The sequence below is a fragment of the Cervus canadensis genome, chromosome 1 (assembly GCF_019320065.1).
Source record: "Cervus canadensis isolate Bull #8, Minnesota chromosome 1, ASM1932006v1, whole genome shotgun sequence".
Lineage (NCBI taxonomy): Eukaryota > Metazoa > Chordata > Mammalia > Artiodactyla > Cervidae > Cervus > Cervus canadensis.
In genome coordinates this window covers 16042228-16069023 of record NC_057386.1, presented here as the reverse complement: position 1 = coordinate 16069023, position 26796 = coordinate 16042228, and the positions used below count along the sequence as shown (strand labels likewise).

The 26796-nt window shown below is 36.4% G+C and overlaps 1 protein-coding gene across 1 annotated transcript in view; it reads left to right on the top strand.

Moving 5' to 3' along the window:
* Window positions 1-26796, top strand: part of EFCAB13 (EF-hand calcium binding domain 13) — a 208955-nt gene that overhangs the window by 77856 nt on the left and 104303 nt on the right. Inside the window, exons 19-25 of the mRNA XM_043464397.1 lie at window positions 667-810; window positions 1721-1792; window positions 8185-8328; window positions 8722-8793; window positions 14773-14874; window positions 16741-16794; window positions 22010-22063. Coding sequence (XP_043320332.1) covers window positions 667-810; window positions 1721-1792; window positions 8185-8328; window positions 8722-8793; window positions 14773-14874; window positions 16741-16794; window positions 22010-22063 — 642 coding nt within the window. The remainder of the gene's footprint in view (window positions 1-666; window positions 811-1720; window positions 1793-8184; window positions 8329-8721; window positions 8794-14772; window positions 14875-16740; window positions 16795-22009; window positions 22064-26796) is intronic.

Below are 26796 nucleotides of genomic sequence, written 5' to 3'. Positions count from 1 at the left end.
GATCAGTCCTGGGTGTTCATTGGAAGGACTGATGTTGAAACTGAGACTCCAATACTTTGGCCACCTGATGCAAAGAGCTGACTCATTTGAAAAGACCCTGATGCTGGGAAAGATTGAAAAGGAGAAGGGGATGACAGAGAATGAGATGGTTGGATGGCATCACCGACTCAATGGACATGAGTTTGGGTAAACTCTGGGCTTTGGTGATGGACAGGGAGGCCTGGCTTGCTGTGGTTCATGGGGTCACAAAGAGTCAGACACAACTGAGCAACTGAACTGAACTGAATTACCATATATACCATACCTACATTCTCAGCCCTAAGTAAAAGAGAGTCAGTATAAGTTTTAATAAAAAATAGAAAAGAACCAGACTGAGGTGGTAGTAACTGGGAAGCAGCAAAGAGAGCACAACATATAAGGCAAGGATGTGGGAAGAATGGGAAGCAGAAATGGACATCCAGCGCTTAATTCTTATGATGGGTTTACCTTGTAATTGATCTTCTATTTTATGTGTTTGAAATGAGAATTACCTCAAGAGAGTATTTAAAATGAATGCTATATTATCTTTAAGGAAAAAATGCTAGGTATTTAAACTAATCTCTTGAAATATGGTTAAAGTTAATTATTAGAGTTTGTATTTAAACTGAAAATATTTTCTTTTTATAGAGGTTCATAAACTTGCAAATGCCTTAGACAAAGTCACCAGTGAAAAAGTTGATGTTGATGATATACAATCTATACTGAGTGGCCTGGGGGTTTATTTTCCAGAAGAAGAATTACAAGAGATGCTTTCATCAGTTTCTGTTGATAGTAAGTATTTTCTTTTCTAGGACATTATTATATATAAAACTTGTGTCTATTTTCACTCATAAATCCACAGAGCTGAGTGGTAAAGAATCAAATATGAGTTCAACAACGTTAAAATTTCCCTCTAGGCTTCGGTGAGATTTTGTTCTGGATTATCTTCATATTGAGTTATCCTATAAAAGTATAATCTTCCTCTCTTCTTCCCCTCCCCCCCTTTTTTTTGCCTCCTGAGGTTTGAATCATGGTTTATTGGTTAGGAACTGTGAAGTTGTCTTGTGCCCATGAAACAAAGGCCTAAGCTTTAGTATGATGATACATTCTACCAGTATGGTTTCCTTACAATCCTAAACAGGCTATGCTGCTGTTTTGGAGCTCTGCCAGTGGAATGTTTAGCTTACATGTACAGCCTTGTAGTGTTCTTTTTCTTCTTAAATTCCAAGTATATTACTGACAGAAAGCCAAATATTGTGTAGTTCCTGTATTAATATATCTTTGCTCATAAGTATATGTAGTTTTCTTTAAATATTATAGCTTGTTTGGTTTATGGTACTTATCATTTAGTGGATAAATTATATTCTGTGAAGAGATAGGTAGTTATCATTGGATGTGTAATGCTGAAAAATTACAGGAATATAGCATCAGAGAGGAAATGTGAAAACAGTGATCTCAATTGGTTAAGGTATGTGTAAAATCCATAAAATGTTCATTGGCTCTATAGCAGAAAAGATCACAAGAGTCATCATAATCATGTTCCTTTTTATAATTAGTCTGAGATATGTTTATTAGAATCAGTGTCAGAAAAATATAAGACTAACTTTGGTTTTGAAGATTTAGTAGACATGCATATCTTCTTACTTCATACTTTTGTATCTTTGGACCAAATATCATTCATTCCTTTATGTTTCATTTTCAGATGAAGGAAAAGTGGACTTAAAAGATTTCCTGATTAGGTTGTCACAAACTCCGTATTTTACAAAAGGTTCAAGTGAGTGAGAACTTTTTAGCAATAATTTTGAGTGGAATTGTTTAGTTTTGATTATATGCATTTATGCAGTTTTCTAATGCTGCAGAGCATGTCATATGCATAACAAATATACTTTGAGTGAAGAACCAGTAGGGAATTCTAGTCCTAACTTTTTCTTGACTTATATTTCCTAGAGTTATAGTATAATTTTTCATCACTCAAAAGAGGTAAATATACAAAATCTATCTGGATGATTTATCCTAGTAGTTGACTTTGTGATCCAAGATGGCTGCCATCAGTTGGCAATGTCTTGGCCATTTTACTGAAATTCTGGGAAGAAGGTCAATATTCCTTTTTCTTTTTCTATGCCATTATAAACTTATTTAAATGAGATTTTATCATGGGAATATTAACTATTGAAACATATAGGAACATGTTGAAACATATAGGCTTCCTCCATGGTATTTTTTGCATTACTCCACTTCCTTAGACATGAGATATTGGGTGTAATCTGGTTTTAATGTATTCAGTTAACTGCTATCTCCAACTGATAGAGGTGTCTGTGGGAACTTCTGCATCTCCTTGAAATTTAGACTAAATAAGCCTCAATTAGTAAATTCACAACTATTTTGGATTCCTTGAGTCTCCTTGCAGCAACCCATTTTTTTGAAGTTAATTGAAATGGTTTAATTTCCCTTAGATGTTTTCTAAGGTTGAAACTGAACTAAATTCAAAAGGCTTAACTTAAATAGCTACAAAATGAAGTTGTTTTCCAGAGCCTAAGTGTTTAGGATGTGACCAAAATGGTATGCTTTCTCAATTGGCAAAAGATTTTGTCCTAAATCTTTGTTTTTCTGAATGGGATCTTATAAAACTCTCCCACATACATGGTTTATAAGCAATTCTCTTATAGGGCTAATGTTTGTGACAGTATTTATCACAATACAACATTAAAATTTTTTTCTTACTTGAATGAATAATTTATACATAATACTTTCAAAAATAAATATTAACATTTTTTGTATTGATATGGTAGTGCCAATCTTTCCATTGTTGGGGGGATATTTTTGGCATATGTATTGGCATGTACAGGTATCCACTGAAGGAAAAAAACTGAGGCCAGTCACATCAAGTTATGACCAGCTATGCAATTTTTAGCAAGAGGATTACTTTTATGATTATTTGCCATAGCTTTTTTGGGGTTTCTCTGGTGGCTCAAATGGTAATGAATCTGCCCACAATGAAGGAGAACTGGGTTTGATCCCTGGGTTGAAAAGATCCCCTAGAAGAGGAAATGGCTACCCACTCCAGTATTCTTGCCTGAAAATTCCCATGGACAGAGGAGCCTGACGGGCTACAATCTATGGGGTCATAAAGAGTTGGACATGACTGAGCGACTGAGCTTAAGTACCTTAGCTTTAGTGGAATTGTTTTATTATTTATGATGTAGATAAATATATGTTCTGAGTTTTGTGTGTGTGTGACCATCCTTAAGTCTCAACTTTAAACATTTGCAAGAGACTTGGGTTAGCATGCTAGCTAAACATTCTGCCTAAGATATCAGATATCGTGCACTTCAGACTTGACTTCACTTTTAATAACTATGTATGCTAATTAGACACCCCGGTGCCTCAGATGGTAAAGTGTCTGCCTATACTGCGGGAGATCTGGGTTCCATCCCTGGGTCGGGAAGATCTCCTGGAGAAGGAAATGGCAACCCACTCCAGTATTCTTACCTGGAAAATCCCATGGATAGAGGAACCTGGTAGGCTACAGTCCATCGGGTCGCAAAGAGTCGGACACGACTGAGCGACTTCACTCACTTTCATGCATCACAGCCTTGTTGTGGCGGAGGGACTTGCATAACTCAGTGAAGTTATGAGCCATAATATGCAGGGCCACCCAAGACAGATGGATCATAATGAAGAGTTCTGACAAAACGGTGGTCCACTGAAGGAAGAAATGGCAACCCACTCCAATATTCTTGACTGGAGAACCTCATGAACAGTATGAAAAAGCAAAAAGATATGACACTAGAAGAGAGTCCTCCAGCTCAGAAGATGTCCAATATGCTACTGGGGAAAAACAGAAGGCAATTACTAATAGCTCCAGAAAGAATAAAGCTCCTGGGCCAAAGTCGAAACAACACTCAGTTATGGATGTATCTGGTGGTGAAAGTAAAGTCCGATGCTGTAAAGAACAGTATTGCATAGGAATTTGTAATGTTAGGTCCATGAATCAAGGTAAATTGGACATAGTCAAGCAGGAGATGGCAAGAATGTATATCAACATCTTAGGAATCAGTGAACTAAAATGGACTGGAATGGGTGAATTTAATTCAGATGACCATTACATCCACCACTGTGGGCCAGAATCCCATAGAAGTAATGGAGTAGCCCTCATAGTCAACAGAAGAGTCCAAAATCCAATACTTGGGTGCAGCCTCAAAAAGGAAAGAATGATCTCAGTTCACTTCCAAGGCAAACCACTGAACATCATAGTAATCCAAATCTGTGTCCTAACCTCTCATGCCAAAGAAGCTGAAGTTGACTGGTTCTATGAAGATCTGCAAGACCTTCTAGAACTAACACTGAAAAAGATGTCCTTTTCATCATAGGAGACTGGAATGCAAGCATAGGAAGTCAAGAGATATCTGGAGTAACAGGCAAGTTTGGCCTTGGAGTACAAAATGAAGCAGGATAAAGGCTAACAGTTTTGTCAAGAGAACACACTGGTCATAGCAAACACCCTCTTCCACCAACACAAGAGACTACCCTACACATGGACATCACTAGATAGTCAATACTGAAATCAGATTGATTATGTTCTTTGCATCCAAAGATGGAGAAGCTCTGTACAGTCAGCAAAAACCAGACTGGGAGCTGACTGTGGCTCAAGTCATGAGCTCCTTATTGCAAGATTCAAGCTTAAATTGAACAAAGGAGGGAAAACCACTGCTCACTCAGGTATGACCTAGGTCACATCCCTTATGATTATACAGTGAAAGTGATAAATAGATTCAAGGGATTAGATTTTGTAGACAGAGTGCCTGAAGAACTATGGACGGAGGATTGTAACACTGTACAGGAGGTAGTGATCAAAACCATCCCAAAGAAAAAGAAATACAAGAAGGCAAAGTGGTTGCCTGAAGAGGCTTTACAAATAGCTGAGAAAAAAGGGAAAAATAGGCCCAAATTAATGCAGAGTTCCAGAGAAGAGCAAGGAGAGATAAGAAGACCTTCCTAAGTGAACAATGCAAAAAATAGAGGAAAACAATAATTAGAAAGACTACAGATCTCTACAAGAAAATTGAAGATATTAAGGGAACATTTCATGCAAGGATGGGGACAATAAACAACAGAAATGGTAAGGATCTAACAGAAGCTGAAGAGGTTAAGAAGAGGTGGCAAGAATATATAGAAGAACTATACAGGAAAGGTCTTAATAACCTGGATAAACATGATGGTGTGGTCACTTACCTAGAGCCAGACAACCTGCAGTGTGAAGTCAAATGGGCCTTAGGAAGCATTATTACAAACAGAGCTAGAGGAGATAATGGAATTCCAGCTAAGCTATTTAAAATCCTAAAAGATGATGCTGTTAAGGTGCTTCACTCAATATGTCAGCAAATTTGGAAAACTCAGTAGTGGCCACAGGTCTGCAAAAGGTCAATTTTCATCTCAATCTCAAAGAAGACCAATTCCTGAGAATGTTCAGACTCAGTATGTGAATTGAGCACTTCCAATGTACAATCTGGGTTTTGAAGAGGCAGAGGAACCAGAGAGCAAATTTCCAACATTTGTTAGATCATGGAGAAAATAAGGGAGTTCCAGAAAAGCATCCAATTCTGCTTCATTGACTATGCTAAAACCTTTGACTGTGTGGATAACAATGAACTGTGGGAAATTTCTAAAGAGATGAGAGTACCAGACCACCTTACCTGTCTCTTGAGAAACCTGTATGCAGGTCAAGAAGCAACAGTTAGAACCAAACATAGAACAATGAACTGGTTCAAATTGGGAAAGGAGTTCAAGTTGGGAAAAGGCTGTATATTGTCACTCTGCTTATTTAACTTATATGCAGAGTACATCATGTGAAATACTGGACTGGATGATTCACAAGCTGGAATCAAGATTGCTGGGAGAATTATCAACAACCTCAGATATGCAGATGATACCTCTCTGATGGCAGAAAGTGAAGAGGAACTAAAGACCCTCTTGATGAGGGTGAAAGGAGAAAGTGAAAAAGCTGGCTTAGAACTCAACATTTGAAAAACTAAGATCGTGGCATCCAGTCCCATCACTTCATGGCAAATAGAAGGGGAAAGAGTGGAAACAGTGACAGATTTTATTTTCTTGGGCCCAAAATCACTGCAGATGGTGACTGCAGCCATGAAATTAAAAGATGTTTGCTCCTTGGAAGAAAAGCTATGACAAACCTCAGTTCAGTTCAGTTGCTCAGTCATGTCCAACTCTTTGTGACCCTATGGACTGCAGCACGCCAGGCCTCCCATCACCAGTTCCCAGAGTTTACTCAAGCTCATTTCCATCGAGTTGGTGATGCTATCCAACCATCTCATTCTCTGTCATCCCCTTCTTCTCCTGCCTTTAATCTTTCCCAGCATCAGGGTCTTTTCAAATGAGTCAGTTCTTCGCATCAGGTGACCAAAGTATTGGAGTTTCAGCTTCAGCATCAGTCTTTCCAATGAATATTCAAGACTGATTTCCTTTAGGATGGACTGGTTGGATGTCCTTGCAGTCCAAGGGACTTTCAAGAGTCTTCTCCGACACCACAGTTCAAAAGTGTCAATTCTTCAGCACTCAGCTTTCTTTATAGTTCAACTCTCATGTCCATACATGACTACCGGAAAAACCGTAGCTTTGACTAGATGGACCCTTGTTGGCAAAATAATGTCTTTGTTTTGTAGTATGCTGTCTAGGTTGGTCATAGCTTTTCTTCCAAGGAGCAAGTGTCTTTTAATTTCATCGCTGCAGTCACCATCTGCAGTAATTTTGGAACCCCAAAAATAGTCTGTCACTGTTTCCATTGTTTCCCCATCTATTTGCCATGAAGTGATGAGACTGGACGCCATGATCTTAGTTTTTTGACTGTTGAGTTTTAAGCCACCTTTTTCACTCTCCTCTTTCACTTTCATCAAGAGGTTCTTTAGTTCTTCTTTGCTTTCTGCCATAAGGGTGCATATTGATATTTCTCCTGGCAGTCTTGATTCCAGCTTGTGCTTCCTCCAGCTCAGCATTTCTCATGATGTACTCTGCATATAAGTTAAATAAGCAGGGTGACAATATACAGCCTTGACAAACTCCTTTCTCTATTTGGAACCAGTCTGTTGCTCCATGTCCAGTTCTAACTGTCGCTTCTTGACCTGCATACAGATTTCTCAGAAGGCAGGTAAGGTGGCTTGGTATTCCCATATCTTTAAGTATTTTTCCACAGTTTGTTGTGATCCGCACAGTCCAAGGCTTTGGCATAGTCAATAAAGCAGATGTTGATGTTTTTCTGGAACTCTCTTGCTTTTTTTATGATCCAATGGATGTTAGCAAATCCTTCCTCAGTAATCAGTGCAGAGAAATAGAGGAATTACAAACCTAGACAGCATATTAAAAAGCAGAGAGATCACTTTGCTGACAAAGCTCTGTATAGTCAAAGCTATGGTTTTTCCAGTAATCATGTATGGATGTGAGAGTTAGACCTTAAAGAAGGCTGAGTGCCGAAGAAGTGATGCTTTCAAATTGTGGTGCTGGAGAAGACTCTTGAGAGTACTTTGGACTGCAAGGAACTCAAATCAGTCAATCCTAAGGAAATCAACCCTGAATATTCATTGGAAGGACTGATGCTGAAGCTGAAGCTCCAATACTTTGGCCACCTGATATGAAGAGCCAACTCATTTGAAAAGACCCTGATGCTGGGAGACTGAAGGCAAGAGGAGAGGCGGGAGGCAGAGGATGTGACGGTTAGAAAGCTTTACCAATTCAATGGACATGAATTTTAGCAAACTTGGGGAGATAGTGGAGGACAGAGGAGGCTGTTGTACTGCTGTCCATAGATTCAAAAAAAGGTGGACCCGACTTAGCGACTCAAAACAAATGCTTTAGACTGAATACCTTCTCTACTGCTAGGTATATTTATCTGTTAAGTAAGGAAAATATTAGTACCAATTTTCCAAAGGTTTTTTGGGATTAAATGAGATGGCATATATAAAGGACTGAGCATTATGCCTAGCAAGCTGAGATTGGGAAGTGCCAATAAATGGCAGTTGTAATGAAGATAGTAGCAATAACAGTAGTAGTAGCAGCAGCAGCAGCAGCTGGTGGAGTAGTAATCATTAGTCAGTACCTACTAGTGATATTTGAGTGTTTTTAAAAACATCGAACTTTGTATTTTTTTGAATATAGAACTAAAAGGTCCCATGAAAGCTCTGGCCTCCATTAGGAAAAATATGGCCAATCCTGATGACCTAGGTTCCATGATGAAAAATATAGGAGTTCCATTACCCCAAGATGTGATTCAAAGTGCACTGAAGAATGTGACTATCATGGGTAAGTATGTAATATGTTTCCAGGATCTTTTATGTTAGCTTACATGCATCTGTTTGAATTTTTCATGAGTTGTTAAAGGGTTTATCTGCTTCATGGATTATCCAAGGCTTTTATACCTACCACCCAGTTAGTTTCTAGTTATTTTCAATAGATCATACCAAGGAAGGATCTATAGAGGATAAGTGTGTGTGTGTGTGCCTGAATGATATTCATTAATCTATCTTTCTGATTGAATATATATTCAATATGATTGAATATAGGTATGTATTTAACTATATTTCAAGGTCAAATCCATAAATTATCTTTCAGTCTAGCAGTTGTACTATAGCTGCCTACCTCTTATTTCTGGTCACGTATCTTTCCCATGTTCCCTGACATGTATGTTTCTTTCAGATAATGGGATGGTGAATTTAGAAGAGTTTATGGGCAATTTGGTCAATTCAGGATTTTCATCTCCATCTGAAAGTGAGTAAGAATTTTCATTTGAATTGAGGTAGATAATGTGTGTATCGTGGATCTCTTGGGAAAACCCCAGATAGGCTTTTGAGGTGGCCCTCAGCTGCTTTAAAACTGGCAGAATATTCCAATGTCATTGTTCCACACATGGCAAATGTGTAGCACAACTGAAAAACACCATGAGTTTTAGAAAGAACTAGTTACCTCTGCTGCCTGAGGGTTTCCCTAATGGCTCGGTGGTATAGAAGCTCCCTGCAATGCAGGAGTTGCTGGAGACACAGGTTCGATCCCTGGGTTGGGAAGATAGCAACCCATTCCAGTACTCTTGCCTGAAAAATCCCATGGACAGAGGAGCCTAGTGGGCTATAGTCCAAAACAGCCAAAAAGAGTCAGACACAACTGAGAGTCTGAGCATAGCACAGTTACCTCTGCCGTCTAGTCTGAGCACTAGCGTCTTGACTGCAGTTGTCTTTCACTAAGGGCCTTTTAAAAACAGGAATTATGTAAATAATGGATTTCTGATACCAATTTATAACTCTTCACTAAGAAACTGATGGAAACCTTTACTGTTACTATTTGGAGAATTTTTGTTCAGGTTTGAATTTCTCTTCTTTTATTATTTGAAGTTTGTTTGCTTTGGATATTTCTTTGAATGGCTTCCCCCTTTTTCCAATCTCTCCTTATACATGAACTCAAAGTTTAATTTTAGTACTATGTTTGTCAATTATAGTGTTAAAAATCCTTTTCTTCTTTTGGTTTGCACAGTATATTTGCAATCTCAAGCCTCTGTGTTTTCTGATGAGCTGCCCTTTTTTGTACTAAGGTATTGGAAAGAATGTTTTATATTTTGTATATTTAGGTGGGAAGAATAATTCTGACTTCAAGCCAAAACTGTATCCACTTTCACATCATTTCATATTGTACATCTTAACATAGTCCTTATGGTTGCAGAAGCTCAGGGTACACTTCTTTGATCGTTTCCACATACTTTTGGATAGGTACACATGTATAGTCTTGATATTTATGGAGGGATATTTTGCAGAAATGCCTTCTTTGGGGAAACTTTCTAATAAAATATCTCATCTGTTTTTGAGAACTGGCATTAAAATAACCATCTCAAATTATAATGTAGTACCTTTTTATGATGATGAGTGGTAACTAGACTTATCATGGTGATCATTTTATAATGTATAAAAATATTGAATCACTATGTTGTATACCAGAAACTAACATAGTATTACAATTATACTTCCAAAACAACTCTTTTTCTTTTTCATAGAAAAAGAGATCAGATTTGTGGTTACCAGAGATGAGAAGAGGAGATATTGGAAGAAAGGGATCATAAGGTTGGAGAAGGAAATGGCAACCCACTCCAGTATTCTTGCCTGGAGAACCCCATGGACAGAGGAGCCTGGTGGGCTATAGTCCATGGGGTTGCAAAGAGTTGCACACAACTGAAGCAACTTAGCAATGGGTCATAAGGTACAAACTTTCAGTTATAAGATAAATAAGTACTACAATATAATTACTAGTGCTACACATTATATATGAAAGTTAAGAGTGTAAATCCTGAGTTCTTACCCAAGGAAAAAATTTTATTTTTTTCATTTAATTTTTATGAGATGATAGATGTTCATTAAACTTATTATGATGATCATTTCATGATGTATCTAAGTCAAATCATTATGCTGTGTACCTTAAGCTTATACAGTGCTGTATGTCAATTATATCTCAGTAAAACTGGAAGGAAAAAAGAAACATATCAAAAGTGCCACTGTATCTTCTGAAGAGATTGTTCATTATGCTATTTAGTGACGAATGTGAAAAATGTCTCTTGAAATTTGGTATCAGAAGAAACTTTCTCTCTCCCAAAGACCAGTATGCTCCTTTGTATAAATGATAACCTGAGTTCCCTTTTATACCTTAACTGCTAGAAAGTTCAGATTTAAATTTAATTTTATTAATTGTAACTATATTGGTTTTGTTATTTACTATCTTCCTCTCATGTATTTTGAATTTTTATTTCTATCTTAAATACATTTACTTTTCATTTAATAATTCCTCAAATTATTTTAGGAAGTGATTGGATATAAATTATAAAGTAGCATTTCAAAAACTGCTGTGAATTCTGGCCCATTGGAGTTTCAGCTTTAACATCAGTTCTTCCAATGAACACTCAGAACTGATCTCCTTTAGGATGGACTGGCTGGATCTCCTTGCAGTCCAAGGGACTGTCAAGAGTCTTCTCCAACACCACAGTTCAAAAGCATCAAAATTAAAAGCATCAAAAGCATCAAAATTAAATTTAAATCTGGCCCATGGGACATTAATTAGTATGTCATGAAAGAGAGATCAGTGGCTAAACTTGGAAAACACTGAAGTAGAAAACAAACTTTAACAAAATTCTCTGCTGCTAGACTGTTAGAGGATTTCGCAGTTGGCACAGTGGTAAAGAATCTGCCTGCCAAGAAGGAGATGCAGATTCGATCCCTGGGTCAGAAAGGTCCCCTGGAGAAGGAAAAGACAGTCCATCCAGTATTCTTGCCTGGGAAGTGCCATGGACAGAGGAGCCTGGTGGGTTATACTCCATGGGGTTGCAAAGGGTCAGACAAAACTGAGCGACTGAGTGACAGCATGCACGCACACACGAAGCTCCATCACCATTCTCAATCTTACTATCTTTACTAACATACTCATTTGTCAAGGGTTACCTCAAGTATTAAAAAGCAGAGACATTACTTTGCCAACAAAGGTCCGTCTAGTCAAGGCTATGGTTTTTCCAGTGGTCATGTATGGATGTGAGAGTTGGACTATAAAGAAAGCTGAGCGCCAAAGAATTGATGCTTTTGAACTGTGGTGTTGGAGAAGACTCTTGACAGTCCCTTGGACTGCAAGGAGATCCACCCAGTCCATCCTAAAGGAGATCAGTTCTGAGTGTTCATTGGAAGAACTGATGTTGAAGCTGAAACTCCAATACTTTGGTCACCTGATGCGAAGAGTTGACTCATTTGAAAAGACCCTGATGCTGGGAAAAATTGAGGGCAGGAGGAGAAGAGGATGACAGAGGATGAGATGGTTGGATGGCATCACCGACTCAATGGACATGGGTTTGGGTGGACTCCGGGAGTTGGTGATGGACAGGGAGGCCTGGCATGCTGCGGTTCATGGGGTCGCAAAAAGTTGGACACGACTGAGCGACTGAACTGAACTGAACTGAACCTCAAGTTGGTACAGAATCCCTTGTATCACTCATACTGTTTTTTTCTGTGTTCTTCAGAAGACAATTTGGAAATGCTGTTTTGAAGAATAAAATGGAACAATTGTTTGTTGCTGATATGATAAAATAGAATCTACTTATGCATTGATATATAACTCTTGTGCCCTGTGTCTAAATTCTCTTATTAGTCCTTGTCATTTGGTAGATTCTTTAAGATTTTCTGTGTAAACAATTATGTAATCTGCAAGTAGATACAGTTTTACTTTTTTCATCCCATTTTCCATGGCTTTTATTTCTTTTTCTTGTTCTTCCTTATTTTGTTGTCTAACTCCTTCTATATAATGTTGAACAGAAGTGTTGAGAGTGGGCATCTTGCTTTATTCTGTTCTTAAGGGTAAAACCTTCAGTCTTTTCACCATTAAATATGTTAGCTGTAGGTTGTTTTTTTCTTAAGTCTCTGTTTGAAGAAATTCCCTTACTCTTTCCAGTTTACTGACAGTTTTTTTTTTTTATCATAAATGAATGATAATTTTGTGAAATTCATTTTCTGTCTTCTAAGATGATAGTTTTGTTTTTGTCCTTTATTCTGTTAACATGGTGAATTAAGATGCCTGATTGTTAAATATTTGTAAATTGTATTTAAAAAATACAAGTTTTATTTTGCAGAGTAAAAAGAGCAGAATTTTCAAACTTAAATAGAAAAACATTTTATGCATAGTGATACAGTGCATTCTTGTTTTTCAAAGAAACCCTTTAGCTTGCAAACAGAACCAAAATATAATCCGTTATGTTGAAATTGTGGAAAAGCCCAACCATTAGGAATTTTGTCTACCTTTTTTTAAAAAGCAGAATTCTCTTGTATGAACTTTTCTATTTGTTTATTTATTTATGTCTGTACTGGGTCTTTGTTGCTGTGTGGAGAGTGGGGGCTACCTCTGGTTGTGGTGTGTGGGCTTCTCATTGCAGTGGCTTCTCTTGTGGTGGAGCATGGGCTCTAAGGCACATAGGCTTCAGTAGTTACAGCATGTGGGCTCAATAGTTGCAGCTCCTGGGCTCTAGAGGACAGGCTCAATAGTTGTGGTACATGGGCTTAGTTGCTCCAAGGCGTATTAGATCTTCCTGACCCAGGGATCGAACCCGTGTCTCCTGCATTGGCAGGTGGATTCTATATCACTGAGGCACCAGGGAAATCCCTGTCTACTGTTTTTGTATCACTAAAAAATGTGAAAAAAAGTGGAGCCTGGCATGCTGCCATTCATGGAGTTGCAAAGAGTCGGTCATAAGTTGTGACTCAACTCACTAAGTTGAGTGACTGAACAGTATGTTTCATACTTATGCATTATGAGGACATTAACTTCTAGAATCTCTCTGAGTATGATAGAGGTCTTTATTAGTTTAAATTATCTTTCCTTTTCTGTGTAATCTGTTTCTACAGTTAAGAATTGAGAGACTGAACTAATCATGCTTGAGAGCCAGAATAAATTTGTTTTATTTTTGTATATGGAAATTGGTTGATCTCTTTTGGTTTCTCAGATGAATGACTAAGAACCCTGTGTATATGAATGAAATATGCTGCTTGGCAAGCCTTGCTTTAGGGAGAGCTGGTAAAGCGGCTTCTTAAATGGTAGAATAAATTAAGCTTTAGTTTCATTTACCAAAATTCACCTTGACAGCTGTGGTTTTCTTTCTCTCTTACTGCAGAGTTCTCCAGTATTTTGGCCAGGAAGCAGGCGCTGAACTGCGTGTTCCTCTGTGACTCAGGGATTTTGGAAAATGAGAAAGGAGTGACTTACTGATACAAATAAGTGCTCCATAGATAGGCTTTCGGTTAATCCTTTAATTTTCTGATTCTTCCTCCCTCTGCCACCTTACTTCTCCCCTCAGTATCTCCTAAAATTGAGCATTGAGTTTTTCGGGGAGTTTTTCTGGGCAAATAAGGTTCTTTCATACTTTTTCCTTTATCTACTTAGAGCTTCCTCCTTTGTAAATTCTAGACTGTGATTTCCTCTAATTTTTTTATTTATCACATTTATTTGTTTGCTTTTTTACTATATATCTCCCCAAAATAGCATGTGAACTATTGATAGGAACTTTCTCTGTTTTGCTCACTGCTGTTGTCACTAGCATGTAGGCTAGTGTCAATCACATAAAATGACTTAAACAAATGTTTAATGAATAAATAGATGAACTAACATACTTTGTTCTCTTTCATAACTATTAAACTTTTATTCTACTTTTTCCTACTTATTTTTTCCACATATTCTTTTTGTTGTTTATTCCCTTCTGCCATCATTTTAATCTGTTTAATTGGGTCTTTGAAAGAAGAGGAGAAAAACATGTCTTCATTGCCAGATTTTAGGATATTTATGAGAATATTTTTCATGTAAAAAAATGTCTTGCATTTTGGGTAAAACAATCTATTTAAAAAATTTTGAAACCTTTATTACTATTTGGTGAATATAATCAATGATAGTAATTAATTTAAGAATTAAGTCTCAAATCAAACCACTGCCTTCAAGTTATATTTATATGGCCCAATTGTCCATGTTACTCTAATAATACCCAACAGTTTTTACTTTGTCTTTAGCTCATTTATCAGGAGCTACTAAGGCACTTCTTCTATTTTAACTTTCTATGTTCTGAACAGAACTCTCACTGTAAAATGTGAACAGCTCTCACTGTAAAATGTGGTATTTCATATTTAAAACATGAATATTTTAAATCATTAGAATATCTCAATTTCATATTATTCACTTTCCATGTCTTCAAAGAAAAAATCGATATCAGTAACCTGGATAATTTCATGGATGATATGGGAATTGAACCTACATATAAAGAACATAAAGAGCTGGTAAATCATCTCCCAGCTAGTGGTGAGCATTTCAGTAATTTTGGTATCTTGCAAAGAATGCTTTTAGGCTTAATTATAAGAAATATTCATATTTCCCTTTAAAGTACTATAAAAGTACACAGAAATATCTAGTACCAAAGGTGTGAATGTGTATGTGTACTTATTATTATTGTGATTTTTGAAATGAACATTCAGGCTTTAAGTGAATATTAAGATTGTTATGCAGAAAATATTAATATCTGGGCCCTAAATATCACCAACTAAGCTAGGTAGTCTCATGAGGTACTAAGCTAGGTAATCTCATCATCAAGGTCAGTGAAAGGCCAGACCATAAGCAGGGAAAAGTAGAAAATTAGAGGAGATGGAAATGTGAAAATGAAGAATAAGAAAAGAAAACTAGTTTACGTTCTGCCTCATAAGCTAGTAAGAATAGCCTATGGCAGAAGTGTCATGAAATTCTAATTTTATTTAGGTTAAATAGTCATAGTAATAAAGGTAGATTTCATTCATATTGCTATGTATCAGGGACTATACCTCCTTCACAGTATTATTCCAAGAATTAAGGAAATAACATAAGTAATTTAAAAATAAATATTAGGGTTTTTTCCCTCATTTATATTGAAATAGTGTCTAAATATATATATGTATTTATGTATGTATGTAAAGAGCTTCCCAGGTAGCTCTAGTGGTAAAGAACCTGCCTGCCAATGCAGGAGATGTAAGAGACGCGTGTTTGATCCCTGGGTTGGGAAGATCCCCTGCAGGAGGGCATGGCAACCCACTCCAGTATTCTTGCCTGGAGAATCCCATGGATAGAGGAGCCTGGCAGGCTACAGTCCATAGGGTCGCACAGAGTTGGACATGGCTGAAGCAACTTAACATGCATGTATATAAAAGAAGTCAATAACTTGCTGCTCTAATAAAATGGTGGCTCATAATAGCTAAGAATTGTAGTCTTTAATGAGGAAGAAATAGGTATAATCCCTTGTGATTTATTTTTAGTTTGCTCATTTATTTATACAACAAGCATTTATTATGGACCTTGTATGTGCCAGATAAAGATGAATTAGGTCTGTTCATGCCAGTAAGGAATTTATAGTTTATTTGGGGACAGGAGACAAGTATGAAGAAAAAATGCAAATTAAAGTTCTAAAAGGTCTACGTTATTGAGAATAAATAGACAACATTTACCATGGAGGAGGAAATGACAACCAATCCTGGTACTCTTGCTAAGAAAATCCAATGGGCAGAGGGGCCTGGCTGGCTATAGTCCATGGGGTTGTAAAAGAGGCAAAGATGAATCAACGACTGAGCACACACGCAGATAGTATTTGGGAAAGGATGAAAAGATGGAAGGAGGAAGGGAATAATGGTTGCTTTCAGACAACTGAATCTGTTGTGGTAGTTTAGGGGAAAAAGAGCTGATGTAAAGGAGGCAAGTTTGTATTACAGAGGGCCTGGACTTTATCCTACAGGTAATACTGCAGGGGGAGCCACTACAGGTTTTCTTATTTGAGAGTGGTATGTTTTGTTCTCTACTCCCAAAAGTTACTGGACTAAAGACTATAGAAGATAACTCAAGAGCTATCTTAAATTCTAAAATGTATTTTTTCACATATTGGTCACTTTTAAGTACCATGAAAATAGCTATACTGTATTGCATTTGGCTTCCCTCATAGCTCAGTCATTATAGGATTTGCCTACAATGAAGGAGACAGCGTTTGATTCCTGGATGGGGAAGCTCCCCTGGGTATTCCATTTGAGAAAGCAAATAATTTTTGAAAGATTTGCTTTTCATACTGATTTTTATAACTTTAAATATTATGCCTTTTTATGACTTCCCATATCAATTATTGCTTCTGTTTAAAACTTTGTGTCTATCTTGCAGCTGATGAGAAGATAAATCAGCTCAAATTGATGGATACCATGAATACTCTTGAAGGTGAGTGAGTAATAAGAAGACATAAAACTAAAGTCTTGAACCTTTGCAATAATATTTTAATGAAGTGTATTAAGGTTTTGTTTATGCATATTCACAATAAAAAATCTTGGAGAATACAAGGGAAGCATACAGAGGGACAAAAAAATAAATATCACCCTTAGTTTACAATCAAAGACAAAGATAACCATTTTTTGGTATCAGTTCTGGCAACCCACTCTAGTATTCTTGCCTGGAGAATCTCATGGACTGTAGCCTGCCAGTCTCCTCTGTCCACTGTGTTGCAAGAGTCGTACGTAACTTAGCGACTAAACCACCTAAACCACAGTTCAGTTCAGTCGTGTCCGACTCTTTGCTATCCCATGGACTGCAGCATGCCAGGCCTCCCTGTCCATTTCCAACTCCTGAAGCTTGCTCAAACTCATGTCCATCAAGTTGGTGATGACATCCAACCATCTTATCCTCTGTCGTCCCCTTCTCCTCCTGCCTTCACTCTTTCCCAGCATCAGGGTCTTTTCTGATGAGTCAGTTCTTTGCAACAGGTGGCCAGTGTATTGGAGCTTCGGCTTCAGCATCAGTCCTTCCAGTGAATATTCAGGACTGATTTCCTTTAGGATTAACTGGTTTGATCTTCTTGCAGTCCAAGGGACTCTAAAGAGTCTTCTCCAACACCCCAGTTCAAAAGCATCAATTCTCTGGTGCCGAACCTTTTTTATAGTCCAACTGTCACATCCACACATGACTACTGGAAGAAACAACTTGCAAAGAACTTTTTGGATTTGACTTTTATTCATATTATTTCGTGAATAGTAAAATGCTAATCATATTTTATTGATTGATAGATAATTTGCATCTATTAATACTGAGTTTTATGGACAGAGTCTTTATTATTGTAACAGTGGACAGTTTACATGATTTCTTTATATATATATATATAGGTATTTTCTAAATAATGTAATTTACTCTGGCTTTCTTAAAGTGGTCATATTCTTGACCTGCATGGAAACAATGATGTTATAAATCTGCAATAAATAAATCAAATTACTTCAGTGAATAAGTAACTAGTTAAAAATCTAGAGGAGTGAGATGAAGTAGAAAGAAAAAATCCTGCTCCTAGAATAGGTGGTAACTAGTGGCAAAAAAAATTAAATTATTGGGAAAATTTCAAATCTTCTTTACTCTTTTAGAGAGAAATGCAAATCCTTATTGCACAAATGGAAAAACTTTGGCATATAAGAGAATGACTTCTCTCATTGCCAAAGAAAATAGCATAGTACTATTGTTCCTATCAAGCATAGGTTTAATTTCAAAATTGTAGTTTGTGTGATTTACATTTATGATATAAAAAATGGTGTCTCTCTGTGGAAATAAGATGTATTTAACAATTTGAACTATGTAACCACACAGACCTGTGTTCAAATACTGGCTCTACAAGCTACTAGCTGTGCAATTCTAGGCAGGTAACACTTCTCTCAGCCTCAGTCACACCCTTTGTGAAACTGAAATATTGTGGATACCTAACTTATGTTATTTGAGGATAGACTGAAATGGTGCAAATGTAGCATATAAAAATAATTAGATTATTATCTACATGGTGAAATTTAGTGGGCAGTTACCAACTTTGCATTTTTAAAATTTGGTTTAGGCTTGTCATCACAGGTATAATTGGTTGTTATATATGGATTAATAATATCAGATTTTATTTTGATTTTGTTATTTATTCTATATTAATTTTGGAACAAACTTTATTCTGCATATTTGTTTCTTACATTGAGACTGAGAAGCACAAAGTACAGAAATAGTGTCCTTATCCCAGACATAATATATGTATGAAATATATATTTATATATGAAATATATTTTTATGTATAATATGTATTATATTTGTTGATGTTCAGTCACTCATTTGTGTCTGACTCTTTGTGACCCCATGGACTACAGCAATCCAGGCTTCCCTGTCCATCACTATCTCCCGGAGTTTGCTCAAACTCATGTCTGTTGAGTCACTGATGACATCCAACCATCTCATCCTCTGTTACCCTCTTCTCCTCCTGCTCTCAATCTTTCCCAGCATCAGGGTCTTTTCCAATAAGCTGACTCTTCACATTAGGTGATCAAAACATTGGAGCTTCAGATTCAGCATCAGTCTGTTCAGTGAATATTCAGCGTCGATTTCCTTTAGGATTGACTGGTTTGGTCTCCTTGCTGTCCAAAGGACTCTCAAGAGCCTTCTCCAGCACCACAATTTGAAAGCATCAATTCTTCAGCACTCAGCCTTCTTTATGGTCCAACTTTCACATTCATACATGACTATGGAAAAACCATAGCTTTGACTATATGGACCTTTGTTGGCAAAGCGATGTCTCTTCTCTGCTTTTTAATACACTGTCTAGTATCATCATAGCTTTTCTTCCAAGGAGCAAGTGACTTAATTTCATGGCTGCAGTCACCATCCACAGTGATTTTGGAGCCCAATAAAGTCTGTCACTGTTTCCTTTTGTTCCCCAGCTATTTGCCATGAAGTGATGGGACTGGATGTCATGATCTTAGTTTTTTGAATGTGGAGTTTTAAGTCAGTTTTTTCACTCTCCTCTTTCACCTTAATCATTATGTAAGATAATCCAATATTTATATATACTTATATAATATATAAATTATATATAATGCACAAACATACATATATATATATATATATGTAATGTGTATATGCATGCTTACAGATATATGTGAGAGTTTGTGTACATATGTGTGTGTGTGTGTGTGTTTAATTTATCTCATTTTTCTTAAGGAGGGAAAGTTAATACTCAAAAGTTAAGCAATGTTCTGGGGAAGATGGAAGTGGAGCTCACAAATAAGGAATTTCAGAATCTATCACAACATTTACCAGTTGATAGTAAGCATTTCTGTCTTTACTGATGTTTTCAGAGAAAGTTAGATATTTGTATGAGGATTCATTAACTACCTTTATTTTGCCATATTGGAGTTTTCAAATGTAATTAGAAAGGTTAAATCTTAATTGTACTTAAACATCTTCTCTTATAAGTCTTACTTGTCACCAGCAGGCATAAGGAATATCTGAGAATGATTCAGCTGTCAGTGACATGCTTGTGACTTAGCTTAGGAAAAGGAAACAGACAAAGGTAAATAAGAACATAGATGAGTAGAAGTAGAAGAAAAGAGGAGGTCTGAAAGTAAAATAGCAAGAAATGGAGGAGGGGAGAAAAAGATTAGGCAATTGGAATTTCAGTAGTTCCTGGGCTGCAAATGTGAAGTGAATTGAAGCTGCTCAGTCGTGCCTAACTCTTTGTGACCCCGTGGACTGTAGACTGCTAGGCTCCTCTGTCCGTGGAATTCTCCAGGCAAGAGTACTGGAGTGGGTTGCCATTCCCTTCTCCAGGCCAACTCAGGGATTGAACCTGGGTCTCCTGCACTGCAGGCAGATTTTTTACCAACTGAGCAAACAGGGCCTGGAAAATGCAGTTAGGCTAAAGGGCCCATAGATGTGATATGACTCTTATTCCATCACTGCAATTTCCTGATTCTGAGTCAAATCTTTATTTTATATTTTTGGAGTATAATATCAGAGTTGATATATAAAGTACTTTACTGTGAAAGGTGTTTCTTTTTTATAGCTAGTGAGAAGATAGATCTAAATACACTTCTGGATGAAATTAAAGTTCTTACAGATGAGTGCAAAATTCTGACTAGAATAAAAAATCTTAATTCTTATTGATGAGCTGTTCACAATATAGAATCTGCAGTTCTTTGTTATCTGAATTTTAATCATAGCAGCCATTGCATTCTTTGTACAAGATTTTTAACTAAGCTGAATTTTTATGGGTAATCTGTTTTGAAGTTGCCACTTTTTGAAAAAAAATGTATGTTGTCTCCATAGAATTTGGTCAATAGAAACTAAACCAAAATTCAGTGAAGAAGGAAAGTTTGCATTTATTAGTCAAAATCAATGTTTATATTTCTGGCCCCAAGGAGAACTTCTTGTAGAAAATATTGGAGAATAATTTTATGACCTTACGAGAGACAAAGATTTCTTAGATGACAAAGAGTTATAAGCATGAAATTAAAAATTAACGGGTATCATCAAAATTAGAAACTTCTCTTTGTGAAAGTTAAGAAAGTGAAAAGGCAAGATATATACTGAAGGAAAATATTTGCAAAACATGGGTGACAAAGAACTAATATCAAGAATATCAAGAACTCTTACAACTCAGTAATAAAAAGACAAATGAATAAAAGTTGGTTTATCTGTTCAATTTGAACAGAGATTTCACATAAGAAAATATATAAATGGCTAATGACCACAGGAAGGAATGCTGAGCATTATTAGTCATCAGAGAAATGCAATTTAAGTCATTATTAGGCACCACACTAAGATCCATTAGAATAGGAAAAAATTAAAAGATGGACAGTATCAAGCATTGGCAAGATTTGGAGCATACAATTTCTAGAGGGTATACTAACCGCAGTGGAGATCTGTATGTCAGTTTCTCATAAAGTTGAACATAAATTTACCATAAGACCCAGCAACTTCACTCCTAGTTATTTTTCCAGGAGAAATTAATACATATGTATTAAATGTTTGTGCATGAATATTCATAGCAACTTTATTCAGTCCATCAACCCATGTAGGGATAAACAGAGTGGAGTATATTCATGAAATGCTGCTCAACAAATGAACAATTTACTGATTCAAAACATGCTGAATGAGCCTCCAAAACATTATCTAAATGAAAGAAGACACTCAAAATAATACCTAGTGTGTGATGCTATTTTATCAAATTCTGGAAAAGTAAATCTAATAACAGAAAGCAACCTGGTGACTGCTTGGGTTTATGTTTTAGAGGGATTGAATTCAAAAAAGGATTTATATTTTAGAGGGAGGATAGAAAGAATGAGTGGACTTGAAGTTAGCAAGCCATCATATTACTAATGTGAATGAAAAATGTCCTGTTTATCTCTGTAGCCCTGCTGCTTGGCAGAGTGTCTTCAATGTTGAGTTGTTGAATGAATAAATGAATAAGGAATGGTTGTCTTAAAACAATAAATAAATGAAGAGTGTCCTAATTATTCCACTTTGATTTCATTTGGAAAGTCTATTGTGCAAAATTCTAAAACAAATTTTAACCTTCAAAATTTATTTATTGAATGTTGGAACCTTCCATGGTGTTAATAAATTATTAAATATTTACCTTTTATTATAGCTGAGAGAAAAATAAATCAGATGAGACCTACAGATACCGTGGAGGCTCTTAAAGGTAAGATGAAAAGGCAGCAAAACAGATCCTTTTGCTTTGATTCTTATACGGTTTCCTAGTAATTAGATTGCCACCCTCTATATATTATTTTTATTAGTTACTTAGATTTATCAGTTAATATACCATGATAAACTGTTTTGTATCTTGCTTTGTTACTCAGTCACTAAGTGGTGTCTGACTCTTTACGACCCCATGGATTGCAGCACTCCAGGCTTCCCTGGGCTTCACTATAGAATTCCAGTTTTGATAAGAGAGAAGAAAATCAAGCTCTGGATCTAAGCAGCAAAGAGTGAAGTAGAGAACTCAGGATTATCAGCAATGGAGACTTTCTTTCTAGATAGTCTGGACAACAAAAATAAATCTTATTTATTGGTCTAAAGTTTTATATTAGATTGCTTGCCTTAAGTGCTATAATTAAGTTAGTTAACATTTGCTGAGTTCTTTAGATGCAGAAGGAAGATACAGTGGTGAATCAGACAATGTTCCTGCTTTCATGGAGATTTCATTTTCTTAGTAGATGGGGGAAAAATTAATAAAAAAATGAAATAATTTCAGAAAGCAGTAAGTGCTTCTTTTTCTATAAAAATAGAAGGTAATAGGATTAAGAGTGGCGGGGGCTGCATTAGATCAGTTAGGAAATGCCTGGTGGAGGTGGAGGCATTTGAGCTGAGATTTGGGCTCAGCCTCCTTTTAGAATTTTGTGTTGAATAAGCTGTTTTTCTGGGTTTCCCTGGTGACTCTGAGGTAAAGGATCCACCTGCAGTACAAGGAGCTACAGGGTTTGATCCCTGGGTCAGGAAGATTCTCCTGGAGGAGGGCATGGCAACCCACTCCAGTATTCTTGCCTGGAGAATCCCATGGACAGAGGAGACTGGTGGGCTACAGTTCATAGGGTTGCAAAGATTCAGGCACAACTGAAACAACTTAGCTTGTACACATGCAAGCTGTTTTTCAGCATAAGCCTAATAAAATAAATTCTAATTCTAATATTAAACTTCATTGCCAGTTGGGTAGATTTTGAACATAATAATGACAATACATAGACATCGTTGTCATGTTGTACAGTGATAACATCTTCGTCATAGCCCTTTCTCTTTTCCAAGAGAGAAATGATATAAATAATCTTGACATCATTTTAGAGAAAGCAGAAATGAATTTCTCTGATAAAGGAATTGAAGAACTGTCATCCAGTTGGCTAGCTGACTTGGGGCATTATAGATTCCATTATTTTTTTTTTCCAAAGGGGACTTGGGATTGTTGGTTTATGATTTCACATTCCTAAAATTCTAGTTTTTTAGTTTCCTGAAGACAATTGATATATATGTTGTGAGAACTCAGTCCTAAATTAAGCAATTTCCTTTTCCTTAATTGAGCACCACCTTCACAATAATTTAGGGTATTCTGTGTTTATTGAGCTGAATGCATGCAAAACCTGAGCTGGGTTCTGTAGAAGAGAGTTGTAAAATGTATAAAGCTTGGTATTTGTTCTTAAAGTTGCATTTGATTAAAGGGGGGAGATAATTTATAAGCAAAAAAATATAAGTGAAAATAACTTGGAGATTAGGGAAAATGCTTACTGAGGACTAAGTATGGTTATTGTCAGATTTAAGAGTATTGGTGCAGTATTAACTCTAAACTCCAACCCCCGCCACAGCCTGGTTGATTTAATGGAATGGAGTAAGTGCTGATTTAGGAATCTGACAGATATAGTTTTCCTTCTCATACTAATTTTGTGACTTTAGAAAAATTTTTAACTTTTCTGAGATTCGGTTTCTTTGTTAAAAAATGTCATGATAACTTAGCAGGAGTTTGAGATATGGTGTATGAAAACACCCATCACAATACATGGCTTGATAGACACTCATTAAATTTAGTTTTCTTTCCTTCTCTGAGTGAAAGAGAGCAGATTAGAGAGGACAGAAAATCAAATCAAAATGATGGATTTGGAGGAAAATACTTTTAAATCTTTAAACTTTCATTCTAATGCTGTAAATAGAGTTTAATATCTTAGTACAGTAACCAAAAGAACATATATACTATTTTGAATACTCATTTTTTCATGATTTTCTCTTGTGGGGAGGGATTATAGAAATAGAGTTGTAGTGAAAATCACAGGACAATTAATTTTTTATGCTGTTTCACAGTTAGGAATTTCATTTTGCATTTTTTAATTTTATTGTGATCTCTGTGATTTGTAAATTGTCTTACAGCTGATGGGAAAGTTGAACTGAATAAAATAATGAATGACGCTAAAGCTGTTCCAGGTTACAAGTTGATATAAGACTGAAATAGTAGTGCTTTTAAAACATAGCTTTGCATCAGTATTCTGAATTATATAACCATCACTTTATTAACCTCTTATAACTCCTGCCACTTTATTAACTAATAAAATATTTTATTTGCAACCCGATCAACTGTAGCCCACCAGGCTCGTCTGTCCATGGAATTCTCCAGGCCAGAATACTGGAGTGGGTAGCCATTCCCTTCTCCAGGGGATCTTCCCAAGCCAGAAATTGAACTGGGATCTCTTGCATTGCAGGTGGATTCGTTATCAGCTGAGCTACTAGGGAAGCCCTGAATTATGTAACCATTACCTTATAACTCCTGCCACTTTATTAACTAATAAAATATTTTCTCTAATGAACTTCTTTGAATTTCAGTATTTTTTGAAATAAAACTACTGATTTCTTGACAAAAGTCCTCCATGCTGCAGAGGTTTTACTAATAGCATGCTTCACTTTGCCATACTTTAGAAATATGAAACCTATGTTTCATGATAAAAATAATGCACAGTAAAAATAATAATAACTATTATTTAGTGGGTGCTTTCTAACATGTAGCCAGCATTTATTAATATTATATACATGAGGTAGGTAGTATTATAATCTATATTTTATAGATGGGGCATCAGAGTCTTAGAGGGTAAATATCAGGATAAAATGTATGCTTTTTTGTTTTTAGATTTCACCTGTATGTTTATAGACAACCAGCCTCATAATTCAAGAGAAAATAATAATAATACTACCTATTAATATAATCATTATTGTTACTGATATATAATATAATTTCAATGGACAGTTTTGTAACTACATGTCATGCTAATCTGACCTGAGATTATAAGAGATTACTAGAACACAACTCCATTTTAGACTATGTAATTAATTGAAGATATCATATCTTTGTTCTCATCTATAGTTGAATTAGAGTGATACTATATAAGCATAAGTGGTATTGTACTTACATTGAAACTTAAGTAATTCTTAAATGTCCTTCTGGGTTCTTTTCCTAACTTCTCAAAAGAAAGAAAATTGATTCCAGTGATTTTGAAAATATTCAGGGGAACATGACAATTCAACCCACAGATAAGGAAATGTTTAGCTACTGAAAACTTTGTCAGTGGATGAAAAACATTTTCCTTCAAGAGAGTTTTGTTTTGAGGCTTGTATATGGTAATTTCTAGATCTATACCTATCTGATTAGATATGTTAAGAAAAATATTCCCTTCTCCAGGGGATCTTCCTGACCCAGGAATCAAATCCAGGTCTCTTGCATTGCAGGTGGATTCTTTACCATCTGAGCCACCAGGAAATCCCAGATGTAACTATCTTGAAAGGGAAAATGTTTGTGATTTAGTTTTTAGTGCATTGATGCAAGCAAACCATTTACTCATGGTTTTTGCCATCAAGATTGAACAGTATTTAATGGTACTCTGGAATCAGTGATAAGCCTAAAGTGTAAATATAAAAAAGACAGAAATGAGTCTAAGAGGAACAGAAGGAGAAAGTAGGAAAGTATTCAGAAAGAGAAAAAATCTTCAATAGGTTGTGTATATGACAGGATCAAATTTAACACAGTACAAACATTAGTGTGCAGTAAGTGTGAGTGGTGTTCTTTATTTTTTCTAACTGACTTCACTGCCTTCCCAGTCCCCTTTCTATTTTGGCTGTGAGTGGGGTTGAAGACAGTGGAAGGTGAGAGGGCAGGATTTAAACTGGCCACCTAAAAGTAATTCAGTTCATTCTGATTTAAAGTAAAAGATGTCTTTTTAGTTGACCTAGTTTGTTTTAGGAAATCCTCAGTTTTTCAAGCCTTTCTCCCCTTCCCCTCATAAAGGTATCCCACTATAAGAAAAAGCTTGTATATCCTCCTGGTGATAGAGGTGTGTAGCTAGACCTTGTGTTGTCCTCTGGGTTCTTGATAGCCTCTTTAACAATGTTTCATATTTCATGAGTCCTGAACATGCTGGTGACCTCTCCTGTTGAAGTCCACTGCTTAAGGAACTTATGGTCTGTTTTCTTAGCAAAGTCAAGGTTCTCTGGTCCTTCCTTCACTAACTTGGCTGAGCTTTAGACTCGTTGATGAGGTCCTTTGAGTCTCAGTCAAGTGTTCTATCAGTCCCCAAACTGTGCTATCTCATAGCCTCTGTTAAGCATTATATTTCCCTTGATTTGGTGACCCATTCACTTCTATCTCTGACTCACTAGGAGTATGTGGAATAGCTGAATATCTTCCATATCATGCCAAAAGCCAAAGTGGGCAAAGGGGTATTTCCAGCCCTCTCTCTGCCTAAACACACCATACCACAATATCTGGTGACAATGGCATTGCTGTCTGGGCACCCTATAAGATGGCAACATTACAGAGTTCCAAATGGAAGCAAGACACAAGTACGCCTTAATTTTTTCTATACCCTCGCTCCCATCCCACCAACATATCTTCTATTTTACCTCCTT